General features: G+C 40.4%; 1 protein-coding gene across 8 annotated transcripts in view; it reads left to right on the plus strand.

Annotated features, from left to right (window-relative positions):
- BARD1 (BRCA1 associated RING domain 1) overlaps nt 1–19,352 on the plus strand; it is a 63,333-nt gene that overhangs the window by 18,179 nt on the left and 25,802 nt on the right. For 7 of the 8 annotated variants that reach the window (XR_008431782.1, XR_008431781.1, XR_008431785.1 and 4 more), the window contains exons 5-9: nt 879–959; nt 1,647–1,819; nt 8,789–8,897; nt 10,425–10,560; nt 11,571–11,663. Coding sequence is in view for 2 of the 8 variants with exons in the window: in XM_053947315.1 (XP_053803290.1) it covers nt 879–959; nt 1,647–1,819; nt 8,789–8,897; nt 10,425–10,560; nt 11,571–11,663 (592 nt within the window). In the remaining 6 variants the exon portion in view is untranslated. Of the gene's footprint in view, nt 1–878; nt 960–1,646; nt 1,820–8,788; nt 8,898–10,424; nt 10,561–11,570; nt 11,664–12,424; nt 12,475–19,352 lie in introns of those variants that run through there. The other variant, XM_053947316.1, reaches the window with a different exon arrangement.

Genomic DNA, 19,352 nt, shown 5'->3' on the forward strand with positions numbered 1-19,352 from the left:
TTGTCTAGGCAAAGTGTCAGCAGTTGCCTTGAAACACTTCATTTTGCCTAAAATAATAAGAATTGAGGCCTGCACTGCAGAGATCTCCTTGCCTCAGCTTCCACAGGCACCTTCTTACCTATTTATAGCTGCATCTGGATGTGCTCCAATTTTATTGCCAACTTTGCTTTTCAGGGTGTCAAAACCTCTGATTCACAAATTCTGCCCTTTTGTTTCCTTTGCCTCATCTCTATTCATCCTCTTTTCCTTAGGCTCTGCATCAGTTTCCACCCTTTCCACACCTCCTTGCTTACAGTGAAAGCTGAGTATAGCATTTTTCCATAAAGCAAATTAAAACTATTTTGGTAGATAACTGTCAGAGAAAGTGTCAGTGAGATTCAACATAAAGTAGTAATTGCAGTGTTAAATAAAACTCTTCCTTTCGTGGAAAACCAATTTCTAGAAGCTTGTCAGGCTTATTAATTTATTTCACCTATGTTTTCAGACAGTTATTTAAATTAGGTTGAAAAAAAAACCAGTCTGAAGGACGAGGAAATTCTCAATAAACGTTCCTGACTTTAATCCTTGCAGTTTGACTGTAGTGGACAGATTGCAATTAGCACAAATGTTTCCATTTATTTTGAATTAACTCTGTTACATGCATAGTTTTTATCTGGAGATATGTATCTGTGTAAAATGTGTGGGTGGTTTTAAATGAACAGTAATGATTAACTGTGGTCTCCAGATCAGTTGAGTTTTTGTTATCCTGACAATATCTACATGGAAGGCTTATATCATTACATTTTTATTGCAGCTAAATTTATAATTGTGCATCTCTGAAATTTGTGTTGTATCTCTGTATTAATTACCTTTTCATAACTGGTTTTTTCCTTGTGTAGGGTGACTTAGCAGCTGTGGAGCAGCTGCTGAAAAATGGGGCAGATCCCAATGTCAAAGATAATGCTGGCTGGACACCACTGGTGAGTGTTGAAGGCTTCTTTCTGTCATCTGTCTTCTAATCAGATTTCCCTTCATCCCTCAATTCCTCTCTGCATAATTCTCTGTCACCTAAATGTGTGTGAAGGGAACTAAAATATCAAAGTGAAGAAGTGATGATAAACAAGGTTAAAAGAATTCATCAGCAATCACTGACCTGCCCAGGTGTCATTCTCCTTTGCTGGGGTGTAGGACAGGCCACGAAATCGATCAGCCTGTGACTCTGCAAATGCAGAAAACACAACTAGCATAACTCGAAAATGATCAATTCAAACAATGTTGTATTTAATGGGTTTCTAATGTCCTCAGTGGTTTGAAAATATATCAAGTAGTGGAGTGAAAAAATTGCTCGATTGAATTACAGAAAATAAACAAAAGGTTCTTTTCAACCATGACTTATTCCTCTCCTACAGAATACTCCTGATAGCCTGTAATCTGGAGGGTTTTGTTCCCTGTGGTCTAATTTGCACACAGTTGGCCTTTGTTCAGTTCTTCTCAGGGCTTTTTGTCAGTGCTGGGTTTCCAGGTAAATTCCTGTTAGGAATGTAATGCAGTATCCTTGCATCATCTTCCCTGGCCATCTGCGGGGTGCTTGAAACGAGCTGCCATGAGAGGAGTCCTCCTGTGAGTTCTGCTTCACCTGAGTTCCCCCCGTGGCTTTTCCCACCCAGCACGAGGCGTGTAACCACGGGCACAGGGCGGTGGTGGAGCTGCTGCTGCAGCACCGGGCGCTGGTGAACACCACGGGCTACCAGAACGACTCGCCGCTGCACGACGCCGCCAGGAACGGGCACGTGGCCATCGTGGAGCTGCTGCTCCTGCACGGCGCCTCCCGGGATGCCGTGTGAGTACACGGGGAGTGCTGCTGGCATTTCCCACGGCTACAGCATCCAGAGTGGGTGTTAAGTGAATATGAAACAGAGCTAGTGATAAATGTGCTTTATATGAAGTGAGGGGGTGGGTGTTAAATGTGTGCTCTGCTGTGCTTACCAGGTGGGTGTTTCCTCTCCTTTTGGTTTTGTCCTAAGCTTTTCTGAGGACGCCCGAGTCACAGATAGCTGGAGTACTGGAGAGGAAAGTAACAACATATGCTCACCCTAATCTTACACTTTCCTGTTGGCATCTTGTTATAGCTGCTGTCAGCTCTAAGATGCTGAGCTAGATGAGTTTTGAACTGCTACAGCTGTTTTTTGTCTCTTTACTTTTACTACACTACTTGGTAGCAGAAGGCATTTTGCTCCAGTGTCTTATGTTTTCACAAATGACATACACCTAGGCTGAGGTTTGAGAATTTTCATTTTTGCCTTTCTGGATCAAAGCACTAATCCTTGGTAGCCTTTAATTTAAAAAAAAAAAGAAAAATTACATATTTTTCAGTTGACTCGTCTATACAGGTAAGTCTCCTGAAGATTTTGGCATTTGTGTATAGGAGGTGCTAAAGAATCTTTCAGTCTATGAATAACCCTGCAGCCTGTTAGTATTCTGGGCACTAAATGTAATTTTAGGTGTTGTGCTGTTGTTGTGCCAGGGCCTGTTTGTATAAATTTGAGTTGTGTATAAATTTGAGTCCAGTGCCAGTTGTCAATAGGAGAGTGTTTGTGTATAGAAACACAACAGGATGAAGTTTCTGTGGCAGCCACATGAAGAAGCATAAACAAGTTCAGCTTAATCACTTCAGCTCTCAATATTCACACTCATGAAGCTTACAGAATTAAGGTGCTTTGTGGGAAAGCACAGGGTTTTCATAAAGTCCTAATCTTGAATATATTAGAGTTTAAAAAACAACAAGACAAAGCCAAAACAAAGCAACAAGACTTCCACTCGACTCAAGACTTCAGTATGGAAAAGTAAAACAAGGATCAGTTGATCTTCACATTGTTCTTGAGCAGCAAGGACCAGTGCATCTGGAAAAGCTGACAGCTTCAGAGATTTTCAAGCCTCTTGAATGTGAGGAGCTGGTTGTATCACACTTACCATGTGTTTGTCTGATGTTTGAAAGCACAGCCAACAGCTTTTCTGTGAGGTTGTGGCAGGGTTTCAGCTTGGATTTGCACAGCCCAGGCTCCAAATGCCAGCCATGGACTCTGCAGGGCTCCTGTTAGCCTTGGTCTCTGCTGCATGTGCTCACACAAACAGAGGTCAAGCTGAACCTCTTTCAGCTCATTCTACCTGAGCAAACATGACTCTGTTGAAGCAGAAGCTTTTTAATCAGGGAAGGGGAGATTTATGTAAACCTTAAGCCCTGCTTTAACTTTTCACTTGAATGTAGATAATGTTCAGTTGAAATCGCTGAGAACAAATGTAGCTGCCATTAATCTTTGTGTGATTTGTCTTGGTGCCGTGGCACAAATTCAGTCCTGTCCATCCCTCCTGGAATAACTTCCAGGTCTTCTGTGCAGGCTCTCTATCTCTGACTGAAATGCCACCATGTGCATTGCAATTGCTCTGATGATGGAAAGGGGTTGGGGTTTTCCCTCACCTATTTTTACAGAGAGCATTAGAGCCACAGAGAAATAGATATAGAAGCCAAGTGTTCAGGCTTGCTCTGCTGACCTCTTCCAAGCACTGTCAAGAAACAATAGAAACAAAACCAGTGTCTGAGACTCCTGAGAATGCCTCATGCCTCCCTTCCCTCCTGTGCCCCAACAGCATCCAGCAGTGAATGGTGCTGTGATCTTTCCCTGGATCATAACTTTGCAAATCTTAGTGGGTGTTTTTGCAGCCACTGCCTCTGCCAGATGTAGTCCTAATTAAGCAGTGGTTGGATTTGGCTAGGTAAGTAGAGTTGAACCTTCTTGCATATAGAAGGTTAATTCTTTTTCATTTAACTAATTCTGTTTTCCTAGTGGATGCAGATACCCTTATAATGGAGTCACATCTGACAAGAAGCTTGTTTTTCTTCAGTGACATTTTTTCCTAGATCTCTGAAAGCGCTGACCACAGTTCTGAAAGCAGGAGATGAGAACAGGCTGATCACTTAAAATGGTGCAATTACAATTAATTTCATTATGGCTAGTTGTAATTGGTCTCTTTGTACTTAATGCTCACCTTCACATGATTATTTTACGTTCTTTACAGTAGAAATTGAAGCAGTGATGAGTAGAACTTGCATCTCCAAGGCTTATTTTCTTGAGGAGTGCCTTAACTTGAGAGGTGTGCAGTGTGTGAGCTAAGACTATACCAAACCAATTTTATCAAACAGATAAATTGGTCTAATTATAGTTCACTTTTTTTTTCTCTTTGTTGTATAAAACCCTTTCTAGTCCTTTTGTAGGCTCTTCAGGCTTACAATGAATTAACTTTCAGCCAAGAAGAGGGCTCTCCTTAATGTGGTGGGATGAAATGATTCTTCTGTATCTCACAGGAGTGGGGAGGAAAGTTTGATTAGTTCACTGTGGTTACTTCAGTGTTTTACTTTAGCTAAGCTAAGTAAAATGTGAACATGACAAATGCATTCAAATGTTACTTGGGACACCATGAAATAGAGTGTGAAACTTCACACGAGTGAGTGATGTCTTGCTGCTGTCTTAACAGTAGAATTAACTCAGTTTTGTGTCTTAATGTCCCTTGTGTGTTGAAGAGTTAATCTACTGGAACAAAAACAGAGCTTGCATTGAACAGCCTGCTTAGAGCAGTAGTTTGGAAATTTAGCATGATACTCAGTTGTGCCAGGTAAAATTTATTTTAAAGGTGTGCAGTAATGACTGACAGCAGGTCCAAAAGCAGGTAAGACTCACTGGTCTGTGGAGGGATGTAGGATTTATCTGGAAGCAGCTATAGCTGCTTCCTGGGAGACCTCAGTGGGTGAGGTACAACCCTATCCAAAGAGCTGAGACTTTGCCATTTCAGATTTAGATATCAGATATTCACAAACCCATCAAGTGGGCACATTCCAAGTGCCTTTCAGGCTGTGTTTTTCTCCTTTCATGTTAACTTGTAGTGCATTAAGAAATAGCTCTATATAACAGGAAGCAGCCACATATCTTTTGGACCAAGCAAGAACAGATTAGGGCTTCTTTTGCCAGAAATTAATCCTGGGATTTCCTTATTCCTTGGCAAAATTTCTTTTTGGAAATCTGTGAGATTTAATAGTCATGGCACTTCAGTTGTCCACAACTTCATTGAAGTTTTCCCTGATTGGGAGAGATACAAGCTACAAATGAAAAATATGACATGAACCAGTGGACCTATTAATTGTCCTACTGGTCTTGTTAATTTTTTTACATTAATCTCCTGCACATAACTAATTTTTATTTTTATGGCTTTTTTTCAACATGCTTGAATTCTTTTTTCTTTGCTTCACAGCAAGCCAAGTGATTTGAAAAATTAGATCTGTGCATTTGCAATTTCACAGTACTTCCTAAATGCTTTCACTCAAATGGGCTGTCTTTCCAGTGCTTCATGCACAGTAAGTTTAGCATTAGTAAAAACTGTCGTCTTGCTCTGTTTTTTTGGGTGTAGTGGTTGTGAGTCTGACTCTGAACAAACCTGTAGGAATGCTTAGGGCTAGACCATGGTCCTCAATTATGAATGGCACAGGGACAAAAATGATTATAACCTGCAGTCATTCCAGGAGGCATTAGACCCATAGCACTGATATCATTCTTCTGAGTCAAGATAGTGCAGGTCTTTGCTGCCTAAGTGAAAGGAGTGTGTTGAACTTCTTGCTGACATTAGGTTAATTAAAATCCTGGCTCTGTTTGGATATTTCAGATGGTCTTTCTGGCTACACACATTAGGTTTTCTTCCCTCTGTCAGGTTCAGGAAAGGTTTCTACTTAGCACATTCTCAAGATCCAGGTGCTGCCTGGAGAGCCCTGAGCCAGTCAGATTTCCACATGGGAGTGGTCTGGAAGTTAGAGACCTTGCTGCAGGATGTCCATTCACTACTGAACTCTTTTGTGGGGCTGGCACAAAACTTGGTTTGTGGAGCTGCTTAGAAGTCCTGATTACAAAGAATTACAAAGTACTATGTCATTTCATGGAAAATCATACTCAGAAGATTTGGTTGAGTTGCTCTTCACTGGAGTCCTCTTTGTTCTCAGCACAGCCATCTTAACTCCTGGATTGGATTTGTTCCAGCTATAACAGCCCCCTCCCTACTTGTTGACTGGCTAACAGGAGGCTGCTTGCACCCAAATGTACATCTGACTCTGGAATGTTTGAAAAAAAAAAAAACTTCCAGAAAGCCCACTTGCCTTCTGGTAGAAAGAAGGATGCCTTGGGGACCTTGTATTCCAGTTTAAGCACCTCACTGATTTCTCTCTAACAGAAACAATTGTATCTTCCTGTTGAGTGTGGAACTCATCATGTGCACTGGACCCATTCCCAACAAACCCAGATTTGTAGGAGGAGCACACAGAGTTATTGGTATTTCTGAAAACACTCTTTGTGTGTTAGGGTGGGTGTAATGTGCATGTTTAATTTGGTTTTGAATATTGGGTAAAAATTCATCTTAGAACAAAGTGAATGATTTCCCTTGTTCAGCTGGGTTGGATAAAGATGGATGTGAGCACCATTTCCCTAAAGCTTTTGTTTCTCATTCCTCTGCCTTACTAAAAAAGTACAAATACAGTTTTCATCCTTTCTCTTTGAAAAGTAAATCACAGCACTATCCTACTTGAAAATCTGTTGTTAGGATGTGTTCCTGGTATTGGTTTTTATTATGTAAAACCTCTTTTCTCCTGTTTCAGCTACATTTTCACACTCTCCTTAAGCTCAACAATCTGTTTAGTTACAAATATTCTAAACTCTTAAACCATCTCTTGTGCTGGTGTTCCTTTTTCAGACCTCAGCTCCAAAGTTTGTCACAATTTAACTATGCCACCTTAACATGCAATAAATAGCCCTTCATTCTTCAATGCTGAATAATGACGGGACAGCATATCACAATACTCTAGTAAGAAGCAACTAAAGCTTAAAACTGTAGGAGAAAATGGTAAGTGAATACAGAAGGAGGACCCGGAGCTCGTATTTGTACAGTTCAATTGGCAAAAAATGTTCTGTATTTAACTGGGGTGGTCTGTGTATTTTTCTGTGGTAAACATTCATGAGTTTTTTCCAACAGTCAAGACCCTTACTGTGCCTTTGGAGGGAAAAGCACTCCCAAATCTCTACTACTGACATGCAGGGATTCCCTCCCTCCCTCCCTCCCTCCCTCTGCTTAGCTCACAGTGAAAGGTCAGCCAACTAGTCTAAAAGTGACTTTTGGGGTGTTTGATGATATGTTTATATATTTCCCCTCCTCTCTGGATGCACTGTTCAAAGGAACTTTATCTTGCAGCAGTTTGAGTTGAATATTGGCCTTATTTAAAGAAAGGGCAAGAGCTACCCTGATGATGCATGACAAAGGAGGAACAGCATGACAATATTTAATGGGCTGCAACTCCCAGGCCTGGGCAGAGATTTAACCAACTGTCTTTCAGTCTGCAGAGTTTGTATTATGCCTGCACTGTGCTCATTAGTAGCACAGAAGAGCTTGGGATTGGTAATAGTGTAAAATACCATCCTGGACTCTTCTGTGCGGGATTTGTGTGGATTGTTGTTTTCCCCAGGCGCTGTGTTAGTGAGCAGTGCTTAGCCAGGGGTACGGAAGGGTGCTGAGGTCAGACTCATCTTTCAGCTTAGCGCTGGCCAAAGCCTCCTAGTTAAGTCAGAGTGGAGATTTAATAATTTGAGCTTCTCTTTGGGCTGAATTGGGTTATGGCCTTATGTGGAATTCCCTGTAAAGCTTCCTGGATTCCTACTCCGCACAAAAATGTGCGGCCAAGAGAGAGCTCTTCAAAGCTGCAGTGGTCCTATGACCTCTTTAAATGTTTCATTGTTTGATGACTAAGCTTGCCAGGTTTCAGACATTGAGTCAGGGCTTTGTTCTCATGACAAGCTTCCCCTCCATAACGAGCTCTTATTGTGCCTTTGGAGAGCCAGAGCTTCGTGAGGTGAACAGAAGAGGATCAGCTGCAATGGCCATTATTCTCACAAGCAGAATATTTCCCCAGAGTGCTGGCAGAGGCTCCTGTTTGCTAATGGCAATGATACCTGTTCTGCAATTTCAGGCTTTCATCCCCTCACTACTGTCCTGCAGCAGCAAAGTTGTGTGAAGAAGAAATTGAAGCCATGGCTGAGTTTGATGTGCTTATAGCAATCACCTCTGTCTGAGGAGTGCTAAAAGAGGAAATCAGTCTGGAAGCACAACTAATAACTATGAGGTGCCACCTGCAAATCAATAGCTTTGAACAAAATTGGCAAACCAACTAAAATCTGACAGAATTGGCTATAATGTGTTCTGTGGAACAGTACACTGAGGGAAAATGAAATGCACACTCAGATTTTGGAAGTGCAAGGGAGCTGTGGTTCCCAAGTAGGAAGCAGATAGCTTTTCCCATAAAAGCACTACCACATCAAGCTCCCATGTTTAATACACTACAGAGAGTCTTCTGACATGTCTTTTATGGCAAATGGATAAGCCAAAAATACATTTCTTGGTTATATGACTGCAATGAAAGATTAAAGCTGAAATTTCTGGGTCTTGCAAATGATAGCAAAGTGCATCTTGAGACAGTTTAATAGGGACTGTGGTTTATTTAACTGAACATTCTGCTCTGAACATCCCTTACTCCTCAGCCGAATGCAACAGCTTGTAATTCAGTATCCATCTGTCTTGGATGCAATTCTTACTTGAAGCTTTGTGCTTTTAGCTGAAATTACATATTAATAAGAAAGTGGGAGGGAAAGCTACCCAGCTAATATGCCTGGTTAGTTAAGAATCAAGTCACATTTTATTTACTTAAACCCATCTGTGCTTGTTTTGCCAGTAATATATTTGGTCTGCGGCCTGTGGACTATGCAGAAAGCAAAAAGATGAAATCTGTGCTAATGTTACCAGTGAAGAATGAATCATTTTCACTTAACCAGCCCTCTGAGGTAAATGTCTGTGTGGGTTTGTTTTTGTGTTTTGCTTTTTAACAAAACAAGCCATGAGTTCTTCCTTTAAATATTGGAGGCTTGGATGTAAGTACAGTACATCACCTCCCTTACAGGGAGATTTAAAATAGGCTGGGAAGCTGTCTTGGACAATATTTCTAGGATGTATGTGGAACACTGACAAGCTATGAAGTTCTGTGTTACAACTTTATGTGGGAAGACAAAAGATGTTTCTTGTAATGTGGTTTTATTATTGGAGAACAAGCCTGTGTTATTCCTCAAGTATCAGTGCTTGAATTTTGCTGTTGATGTTATTTTTCTGCATATCTAAATTTGTTCTGCTTTCCAAACTGTCTGCAGGCAGCAGCAGTCTTTGTTCCATGTGCTTTTTGTGTGCCTTTAAAAGGCTGTTCCACTATCATCCTTTGTCCAACAATGGCAATATCAGCTCAGCAGTAGAAAATAGCTTTTGGGAGATTGTTCTGGAGTTTTTGTTTTTCTCTTCCTTTGGACAAAGATTTCTCAGGACTTGTAACCAGAATCAGGTACTCAGACTTTAAAAGTTACTGTGTTATAAAATGCTTTGTGCTTCCTAATGGAGGAGGATGAAGCTGACCTGGCTGATAAAAGCAGCCCTTATCTACTCCAGCCCCTACAGCCTGCAATGATCCCTCCTCATTGAGGTCACAAGGTACCCAGTGGCCAAAACTAAACTGTTGCAGCTAAACCAGGACTAATGTGGCTGTTCCTTCCACCTGCAGCAAATGTAAGATGTAGCTCATCTGTGCCAAACAAACCATTTTGGTATTTGCATTTGTTTTGGGGCGAGTATGTGCCATGGGATGGCTGCTGGCTCACATGGATGACTTGATCCAGAGCCTAAGGCTGTGGGGTAACTGGATCTCAAAGGTGTGTCTGTGCTGTGCAATCTGGAGGGTTTAGCAAAATCCAGGAGCTGAAGTATCCTACCCATGTCAGCATAAAGCTCCTCTTACTTTGCATTAATATTATCCACATCAAAAATCCAACTTAAGCATTGGTTGCTTACAAGGTAAAGTGCTAGGGACTTTTACTAAAAGGATATGCAGATATTAATTATATTAAGTTACTCAATACCATATCTGTTGTTAATAACTTTGCTAAAAGTAGGAGGTTTTACTACTTAATTGGGATTTTTATTCTCTTTCAACACTGCAGTCTGCCAAGCTGTTTACACAGTGCTCAACCCGCTCTATGTATACACCCCAGTGTGTTTAAAAAGCACCAAAGAGGGCAAGGGAGGAAAAACTGATCCATGAGGTGTTTTGGTACCTTGCATAAGCTAAATGAAGTACCTCTAATGTGACGCTTTTTACCTGTGGAGCTGATTTGTTACATGGAGATTTATTCATGGACCCTGTCCACTCAGCTTGCCATGAATTGTGCTTCAAAATGCTTATTCTTGAAAAAGAAAGCTGTCCAGTAAATAAGTTGCTTTCCTTATGTTCCCAAGTACTCAGCTTATTGCAGAATTTTCTGTTCACGCAGGCACTGAGCTCCAGCCAGCCAAGAAATGGACCCCTTGGTATACTGGGGAGCAGTCTTAGTGTGGAGCAGCAGAAATTGCTGAACAAATTAGCAACAGTCCTGAAGGCCCAGAGGTGCACTGAATTTAACAGCAGAGGTATGGAGTCCTGTTGAAATGTCTCTGTCCAAATATAAATGACTACAGTTCTGCACTTTATCGTTTAAGATACTACCTGCAACAGGGCTTTTTATCACTCCTGGGGAGTGCAGTTTCTGAAATCCCTGAGTTGTAGCTGCAGTGGAGTGATGGTGTGTTTTGCATGTAAACACATATAAAGCTTATCTGGCTATCAAGGCAGGAAGCTTCTGGGGGAGCCACAGTTTGGCAGTTTATTGTCTCTTATTTAAAATCCCAAAGTCTCCTCAGAGACCTATTCTCTTTACGCCCCTTTTACCAACTTTAAGGTCTCTGCCCGTGTGAGACATCTTGTAAAGTTTTTACTCTCCAGAAGTGAGTCTTGGGCAGGTGAGCCTTGAGAAAAGAGCATGGCATTGGCTGAAAGTTTACATGTCTTCTCACATGCTGCCTTCCTTTAGATTTTGTTCTTCATTAAAATTGGTGAGCCCAGATTATGGGGTTTGGTGGAGTTCTTTTCCCCTCATTGAGGACAGGAATATTATCTTAATCCCTCCTGTTTTTCTTTGGAGTGCTTGTGAACAAAATGCTAAGGTAATTTCCCCCTGCCATCTTTCACTTCTGGATTACTACTCCAGAATTTGGAGTGGAGTTCTGTTAGCTTTGTATTAAAGCAGTGAGATCCTGTAGTAAGATTCCTGTCAGAGTTAAATATAACTCTAAAAGGATTGGAAAAAAAAATGCTATCCTATAAACTGGAGCCTCATCTGAAGATTTAAGTGTTAGTGTAGAACTATAAAACCATGAGTTTCCTTTTTCACAGCAAGTGTATGTTGAAACCCACAAAATTTCTAATAGCTCTTCTACTAACTCGGATCATAGTCTCAAAAGTCACCTCCTTGTGCTGGAAAGAGTGGCTGATAAATTATTATAGTCTGCTTATTCTTTAAATAATGATTGATTGCTTTTCAGCCAGGCATGGTTCTGATTTTTCTGTGCTTTTAGTTTTACTGATGTAATCTTTCTCCTAGTAACTCATCTTGTTATCCCTGATGTTCCAATGCCAACTACTGTCAAATGCATGATGGCTGTTCTGACTGGATGCTGGGTCCTCAAGTTTGAATGTAAGTATTAAATATGTGGCATTCCTTGGGGTTTTTAAACAGAAATTGTAGATGGGATTCTAGAGAAACTTTTTTTTTTCCAACAACTGCCCTAGTATCAATGCTATCTTGACACAAAGTGCAAGGGATTGTTTTCAAATCTCATTGATGACAAAAAATTAAATCATAACTTTATAATCATGTATTTCATTAACTATAACTACTACTTGCTTATGATAAGTGCATTTCATCATTAGGTGTGTTGGATAGATCATAGCCTAAGTATCAGTAGGGAGTAAATTTTTTCATTGCTACATTAAGACTGATTTGGAAGATTATGGAAGATACCCTGGGAGAGAAGGAAGGGTTTTATTGAATTCTAGGATTTGTTATGAGCAGTTTGAATTGAAATTGAGAGGAGGCTTTAGCTTGCTTGGGATATGTGCTCAAGGCCTGTGGGAAGTGAGCTTATGTTTACAGACAAGCTGAGATCTATTGGAGGTTGTTAACTTCTAACCCAAGTTAGCATGCAAATCTTGTTTCATGCAGTCTGTAATTTGTGTTTATACAATGCATGCTTTTTTATACAGCTGTTCTGTGGACTTAGACCCTAAATTTTGAGTTTGTTTATTTATTCTGATATATTTCTTAGTATCTGCTTTCACAGTAGTTGCAAAACCCATCTTCTTCCCCTTGACCTTTATGGCTAAGTTCCTTTAGCTAATAAGTACACTACAAATGAGTTAATTACATGGAAAACTTACAGACAGATTTCATTCCAGTTTTCTACTGTGTGACTAAACATCAGAACATAAGGATTCTTTAATGGCCTGGGCACTAATGTTTATGAAGACACTGTGCAAAGCCTCAGAAGCTGCAACCCAAAGCACAGCATCAGGTTGGACACTGGACTCAAGGTGTTCATTTGGCTTCCAGACAGTTTGTTCCATGCTTTTTTTTTTTTTCAAGATTTAACACCCTGTTTCTGTGGTGAATCCCCTGGCAGATTCTTGGCTTCACTCAGCCCAGAGTGAATACATTCTATCCTACATGCTTCCTTTATTTCATTTCATCTTCCTGCTAGTCAGATGCTGAGAAAACATCTGAGTGGTAGGGAGATTTCATTAGTGAGACCCGAATTTAAATCTTCATGGAAGAGCGTTCATATTTAGAAGTGATTGGGGGAAAAAAAAAAAAGATAGTCCAGGGGTTATTCAGGGAATTTTTAATGGTTTTTTTCACAGTTGAGTTTTATTTTATGTTGTTGGTACTGATTAATACAATCCTGACTGCTAATGCTCCCAGCTTAGTAAGCAACATACTACTTAAAGCAAGTGATTCTCCTCCCTAGTGGGAAATGTTAGCAATAACTCATGGGGTCTGATGCAGCTAAGTGCCTGTAATTAACAGCACCACTCCATCTGTTCCCACCAGTCTGTTATCAGTCTTCTTCAGAGTCATTACAAGTTAAAGATTGTTATAACAAATAATGGGACTCCTGCTGATGGAACATTTGTCTAGGAAAAAGAGGTCCTTGCTTTTCCTTTTCATTACCATTTATCGTGGCTTTTTGACTTCTATTTGGATAAGTTTCCTTAAATGTGATGCAAATAAACTTCCAAAAGTATGTGCATTTTCTGGTTATATAATAAATTTAAGTTGTTGTTTACAGTTCACTGTTCTAAACTATTCACTTAAAGTGAATTCATGTTGAAAAAATTCACTAAAATATTTGAAAAAACAAAGCTCAGTGAGGCACTTAATGAAATGCTGACTATGCATAAGGGAGTGTTTGAATTTTTTTTACTACAAGGTAAACTGCATTTGACTGTTATCCCTACAGTTATATTTATAGCCTACACATTATACCACTTCTTAAAAAACATCACAAGCTTGCAAAAACAGTATTTCATTTGAGAGTCTCTTATGTTAACTCTTCTGTAACAGCAGGCTGTGAATCTCTCTCTCATAAAAAGCAGTTTCCTTCTCTTGGTTGCTTCTGTGATACTCCTGTTTCCATGTGTCCATACACACAGGTCCAGCATCCTTTCATATTGGCAGAGAGGTAATGTGGAATTTTCCAGCAGTTTGAGCTGAGTGCTGGAGAGCCAAGATTTAAGTATGTATCCTGAGTTTTGGGGTTGCCTTTTGTCCTCAGGTGGGAGATCAGGATGAAAGGATGTCGCCACTGAGCAATATTAGATCTTCACAGAAGAAAAATTTCATGTTACCAGTTGCTTTTCCACCTTTTCTGTATATAGCACACTGTCAGCAGTACATCCACTTCCAAGGCAGCACAGAATTGAATGGAGGCAGTGTTGCCACAGTGCTCCTTGCCCTTGGCCATATCTTTCAGTGGTTTCATTATTTTATTGCCTTTATTATTTCTGGGATGGTAATAGGGCACGAAGTGGCGAGTCATTATCCTTCTGCAAGTGGGCTGAGACAAAGATTCAAGTATCACTGTATTTCCTCTAAGCTTTATGTGGAGCATAGAACAGTGTAATTAAAACCAGCAGAAGTCTTTAATAGCTTTTCAGCTTGTTTTTTTTCTTAAAGTTATTGTCAACTGTTAAAGCAGGGAATGAAAAATGATCTCAGTAATGATATGCATTGAAACAAGCTCGTGTCAGTCCTGGCAGTGAAATGTCTGGCAGAATTTTAAACATCTGATTGCTCATTCCTTCCTCTGCTTTGCTTACCTGAAAGCGGCAGCAATGATTTAGCTCTGATCATTATAAGGAGGCAGAAAAGACTGCTTTTCCTGTAAGGACTCACAACAACAGGGAGTTGACTGGAAGAGCTAGGGGACTGCATGACTGACATTTCAAGGTGAAAACATCTTTCTGAATTTTCTATGCCCATCCTTGTTTAGGCTATTAGAGCAGAGGAGTGCAAAGCAGCTTGAGCTGACTGCTCCTCAGGCTGGACTGTCTCTTCCATGCAAAAACATCTTTTAGGTAACTGGCTGATTCTCAGCAAAGCCCTCCCTCCTTGAAACACCCAAAACTTCTGATCACTAGAGTTTCATGCTCTTTTTGTACATGGAAACTTCCTTCAGCTGCCTCCTACAAAAGGACTCATAGCTCTGAGAAGCTTTAGAACTCTCCAAAGTGCAGCTTCTGGTTGTATTGGGTGTGCAGCTGAGGGCAGTGCTTCAAACCAGCAGGGACTGAACTTTGCACTCCCACAGTGTCTGCACCTGCTGGAAAGGAGCTCAGAGTTTTACACTCTGAAGCTGCTGGGGTTTGCAGAGGAGAAAATGGGAGTGAGAATATCTTCAATGTGGTGTCTGCAGAGATTGGCAGTGGGTTGGTTTGAAATAAGGTCTAGAAGAAAAGGAAACCTTGGTCTTTCCAAAGCTCCCTCTGTTCTGTGTCATCCAGGTACTCAGTTTTCTGTATTTGTGGAGGCCTTTGTTCTAGCTCACTTCTGGTTTGAAGAAAACATGGCATTAAGGAAGCCCTTTGTAAGGAAGAGGATAGGAAATAGAACCTCACTCTTTAAAAAGCCTGTGATAGGATCCAGAGGATGAACACTCCTGGGGGAATTTCACCTTCCTTAGGAAGGGCTACCTCCAGTCACTTTGGTCACTCTAGAAAACTGCTGTGGCCAGCAGTGTTTCTTTCCAAAGAAAATAGGACACCTGGGGCTCAGATTTTCAAATCACATGCTCCCAGCTTCTGGGAAGGTTTCAGGACTTCCTAAGCATCTGTTCCATTGTGTTCAATAAATACCACCTGGATTAACTTGTAAGTTACCATTCTTAAGCAGATGCACTGCAGTCTCTGCAGATCTTGTGTTGTTTGTGTGATGAGGAAACAGACTGCTCTTGTTTCACCAATGAGATCTCTACCTCACTCCATGGAAATCTGTGTCTGAAGTCAGTTTATAAGCATATAAGAGACAGTGTAAAAATTCTTTGCTGTAGTAGAGGCCAATAATGCTGTTTATGAAAACATATTGAAGCCAGCCATGCCAAATTCCCCTAAAGCTTTCTCTCAGTCCAGATTTCTTCCTTTCCTAGGAAAAAAAAAATCCCACCAGGCTTTACTCAATCTGTATGTAAGTTTTAAAACCCAGTGCAGACTGAGCTAAGGAAGTATCAGTTGCACTCTCTACTAGATCTTGGAAGTGTAGTATTTCATCTTCTTTGTTGCTATCATGTATTCCTAAATTACTTTTAGCCATTCTAAGAGATTTTTGGGACTAACCCCTGCTCTTTGCTTTATTAATGCAAATCCAACAAAACTCCACTAAGGCTAATTGAGTTACTGAGAGATACCCTTGGGTATCTGTGGGTGATTACAACTTGTTCTTGGCAACCAGGTTTTTTTTTGTACTTCATTCTCTTTAAATTGTTTTTGCTGATGCAGTTAGTTTCATTACAAACCAATAAGACTTACATGAATAAGGATTAGAGAGCTCTGATCTTAAATTTTGCAAATCATGATTTCTTTTATTTCCAGTACTAGCAGCTGCACTTGTATCACAGGTCAATTAGAGTGGACACCCTGTTAACCTGCTTGCTCCTTAGATCTCAAAGGTGAGAAGGCAGGGGCAGCTGCTCAGGTAATCAGGATCAGTGTAGGTGGTGATGCTTTACTGATCTTGTTAATCAGGGGGAAAAAATGAGCAGTGCTCTGTGTGCCAAATGTGGTGGCACCAAGCTAAATGTGGATGCATTAAGCTAAAACTTAGTTCTGCCATGTTTTCTAGGGACTTCAGTGCAGGCTTGAGTTTTGCTAAAATTTGGTGCAAATGACCTTGTTTATACCTAAAACTTGCAGGTGTGAAATCAGCTCTTTAAGAGGCTTTGGAGCTTGTGATGTTCTGTATTTCTAGGGCAGAACTCTGCATGACCCCTGTGCCCATGGGACCTGGCCCCACAATGGTGTTGTGTCAGGCCAGCTTTCTCCATCAGTGCTTGCACACTGACCTTGGCATTGCAAGGCAGCTCTGCTCCATGAGAGTTGAAATGCCACTTGCATTCCTGCAAGTCTTGCCCTTTTTTGGGTGATTGATCCATCTACTGAGATTAAACTAAAGGGCCTTTAACACGTAGTTGTAATAATCCCCTCTTCTCTTCAAGAACATGGATAAACCTGAACAACCTCAAACTTAGATGGTCCAGAGCTCTTCTTGGCAGTAGTATTAAGGAGTAAATCAAGATAAATCAAGGCTGAGATCCTGTGCAGGTTGAATGGTCTTATGTTAGAACAGAACAGACTAGATTTTTAGTCAGGCTTGCTGGTCAAGAATGCACAGACTGTGAATGTGTGGAGGAAAACAACACAACCCTGATCCCTGCCTCCTCCTAAAATTACAGGTTTCTTCTCAAAAGTATGTATAGGTTCCCTTCAATTTTCAGAAAACTCCTTTGTCCTGTTTTGAACAATTTTTGCATAAGTACTTAAGGTGTCCATCTCAGTTTCAGAAGGGAGATGTCATCCTGGTAATTTTTTAAATTAGGATAATAGCAATTCTTTTTTACAGTCCATTCATTTGACCAGTGCTTGGCATCAGGTTCTCACTGGTGGCTTTTCAGTGTAGTGCTAGGGAAATGAGAGTCTGATCTCAGGAGTTTGGGGAGTCAATTAAACATGGCTCCTGTTTGAAATTGAAGGGGAATTTTGACTTAAATAATTAAAGGTCAAAAGAACTTCTGGAAAACTTCCTGTAAAAGTAGCAGACTGATATTCCTGTGAGTAAAGTATAGAGTTTTATTTTCTTTTATATGTCCTCTTAATCAGGATGATACCGAGTTGGATGAAGAGCCCATTAAAAGGGAACTGTCTTGTTATCCAGTCACTTATACATCTTAACAGTTTTAAAATTAATGCCTACTGAAGGAAAAGACCTGGGCTATACTGAATGGATTCAACTTAGTACTCAATTTTCACAGAAAATAAAATCTCTAGCAGTAAAAAAAAAAACAAAAAAAACCCCCAAAACAAACAAACAAAACAAAAAAAACCCAAAAAACAAACAAAACAAAACAAAAAAAAAACAAACAAAAAAAAAAAAAAAACAAAACAAAAAAAAAAAAACAAAACAAAACAAAAAAAAACAAAAAAAAAACAAAACAGGCTGGAAGGGTCTGCAGTGTGCTCTAATCTTCTGCTTGTTTCCCTACTCTCAAGTGTAAAATTGGGATATTACGGTTTTTAGCACACGATCATCTTGTTGTTGGTTGTACTGTCTCCTGGAAGAATGGTGAAACTTGTACATTCCTGCTGCTTCCAAATGACACCATAACACAACCAGAGCTGATTATGCTGTCTTTGAGAACCTCACTTGGGCTATTGCATCCAACAGGATTCACTGCACCTGAAAATGATAATGGAGATTTAGAGAGCTAGAAGGAAGTTGTGGCCTGACACAAAGTTTTGTGTGGAGAGGGGGTGAAAAAGAACAGGAGAATAACTTTTTGTTTAGACAAATCAATATGGAATTAGGTATAAAAACAGCTTGAGCCCTGTGTCATTTTATCTTAAATATGAGAACAGGGGCATGTTTTCCTTTTGTTTCTTTTTTTGTTCTGATGCTTGACTTCCTTAGTTCTTTAATACAAACTCTGTAGCATGCAGGAGTCATTGAGGAGAAAGGAGCCACTTGGCAACAAATCAGTGTGAACAAATCTGCAGTTAAAGGCCATACTGGTTTCCATCACTTATATTCTTTTGCTTTCCTTGCTTTAGTCAGGAATTCTTCCTCCATGGATAGATAATCCTTGACTGTTTCCCTCAGTGTTGTAAGCACCTTCCTCAGACACTGGTTGCTGCTGACACCCACGTGGCAGAACAAGTTCTCCTTCTAGATCTTGTATGAAAAATATGTTCACTAATTGAAAATGTACTGTTTTTCCATCACCAAAAAACCCCAGAGGGTCTGTTGCTCCATGAAGGGGTGTATATGTAGGCCCAGATGTCATCTCTTGAAATATTTATGTGGAAGGAAAATACCGGGGCACTGAGAATTTATGCTCTTGGCTCTTTATGCTATGTGGAAAACACATCCTTTGTGTCACTAACCTGTTGAGACACAGATCTTGCCTGTTTTCTAGCTGGGAAAGAAAAGTTGAAGTTACTGAGAATGCTGATCATGCAGACACTTGGCTGTTAGCATGTTTCCAGTTTCTCCAGGAAACAGATGTCTGCCTTGGGGTTCTTGTGGGCACAGGGAGAACAGGATACAGGTGGAAGAGTCTGTCTTGTGGCCCTCTTGGAGGATTGTAACTGCATGTGACATGGAACTCTGAGGCTTTCAGCTCCTCGGAGGAGCTGGCAGTGTGAAATGGACTGACGTGTGCATGCAAGACAGACCTCACTGATTTTGGATTCTGTGACAGCAACACTCCTCTGACGTTAGTCACTTCCTTTACTTCATTTGTTGTTTTCCAGGCAAGCAGCAGTTCAAAAAGACATTGTAGTCTTTTGTATTCATTCAGTCTTTTATTACTTTTGTATTGCATTTGCTTCATTTACTGATGCTGGCACTGGATGCTCAATTTGTGATGTACTTATTGTATAAAAACCTCATCTCTGTGGTGAGAGTCCTTGAAATCGAGCTTTTGATGGTGGATTGAAATAAAACATGCTCTTAATGAATGGACAGTTCCATTGTTAAGATTAGATGAGACTTCTTCCTTTATGGTAAGTGGCACCCATTAATATCTGTATTTCCTTGGAGGGAAGGAACAGCAGTGTA

The sequence above is a fragment of the Vidua chalybeata genome, chromosome 7, assembly GCF_026979565.1.
Source record: "Vidua chalybeata isolate OUT-0048 chromosome 7, bVidCha1 merged haplotype, whole genome shotgun sequence".
NCBI lineage: Eukaryota > Metazoa > Chordata > Aves > Passeriformes > Viduidae > Vidua > Vidua chalybeata.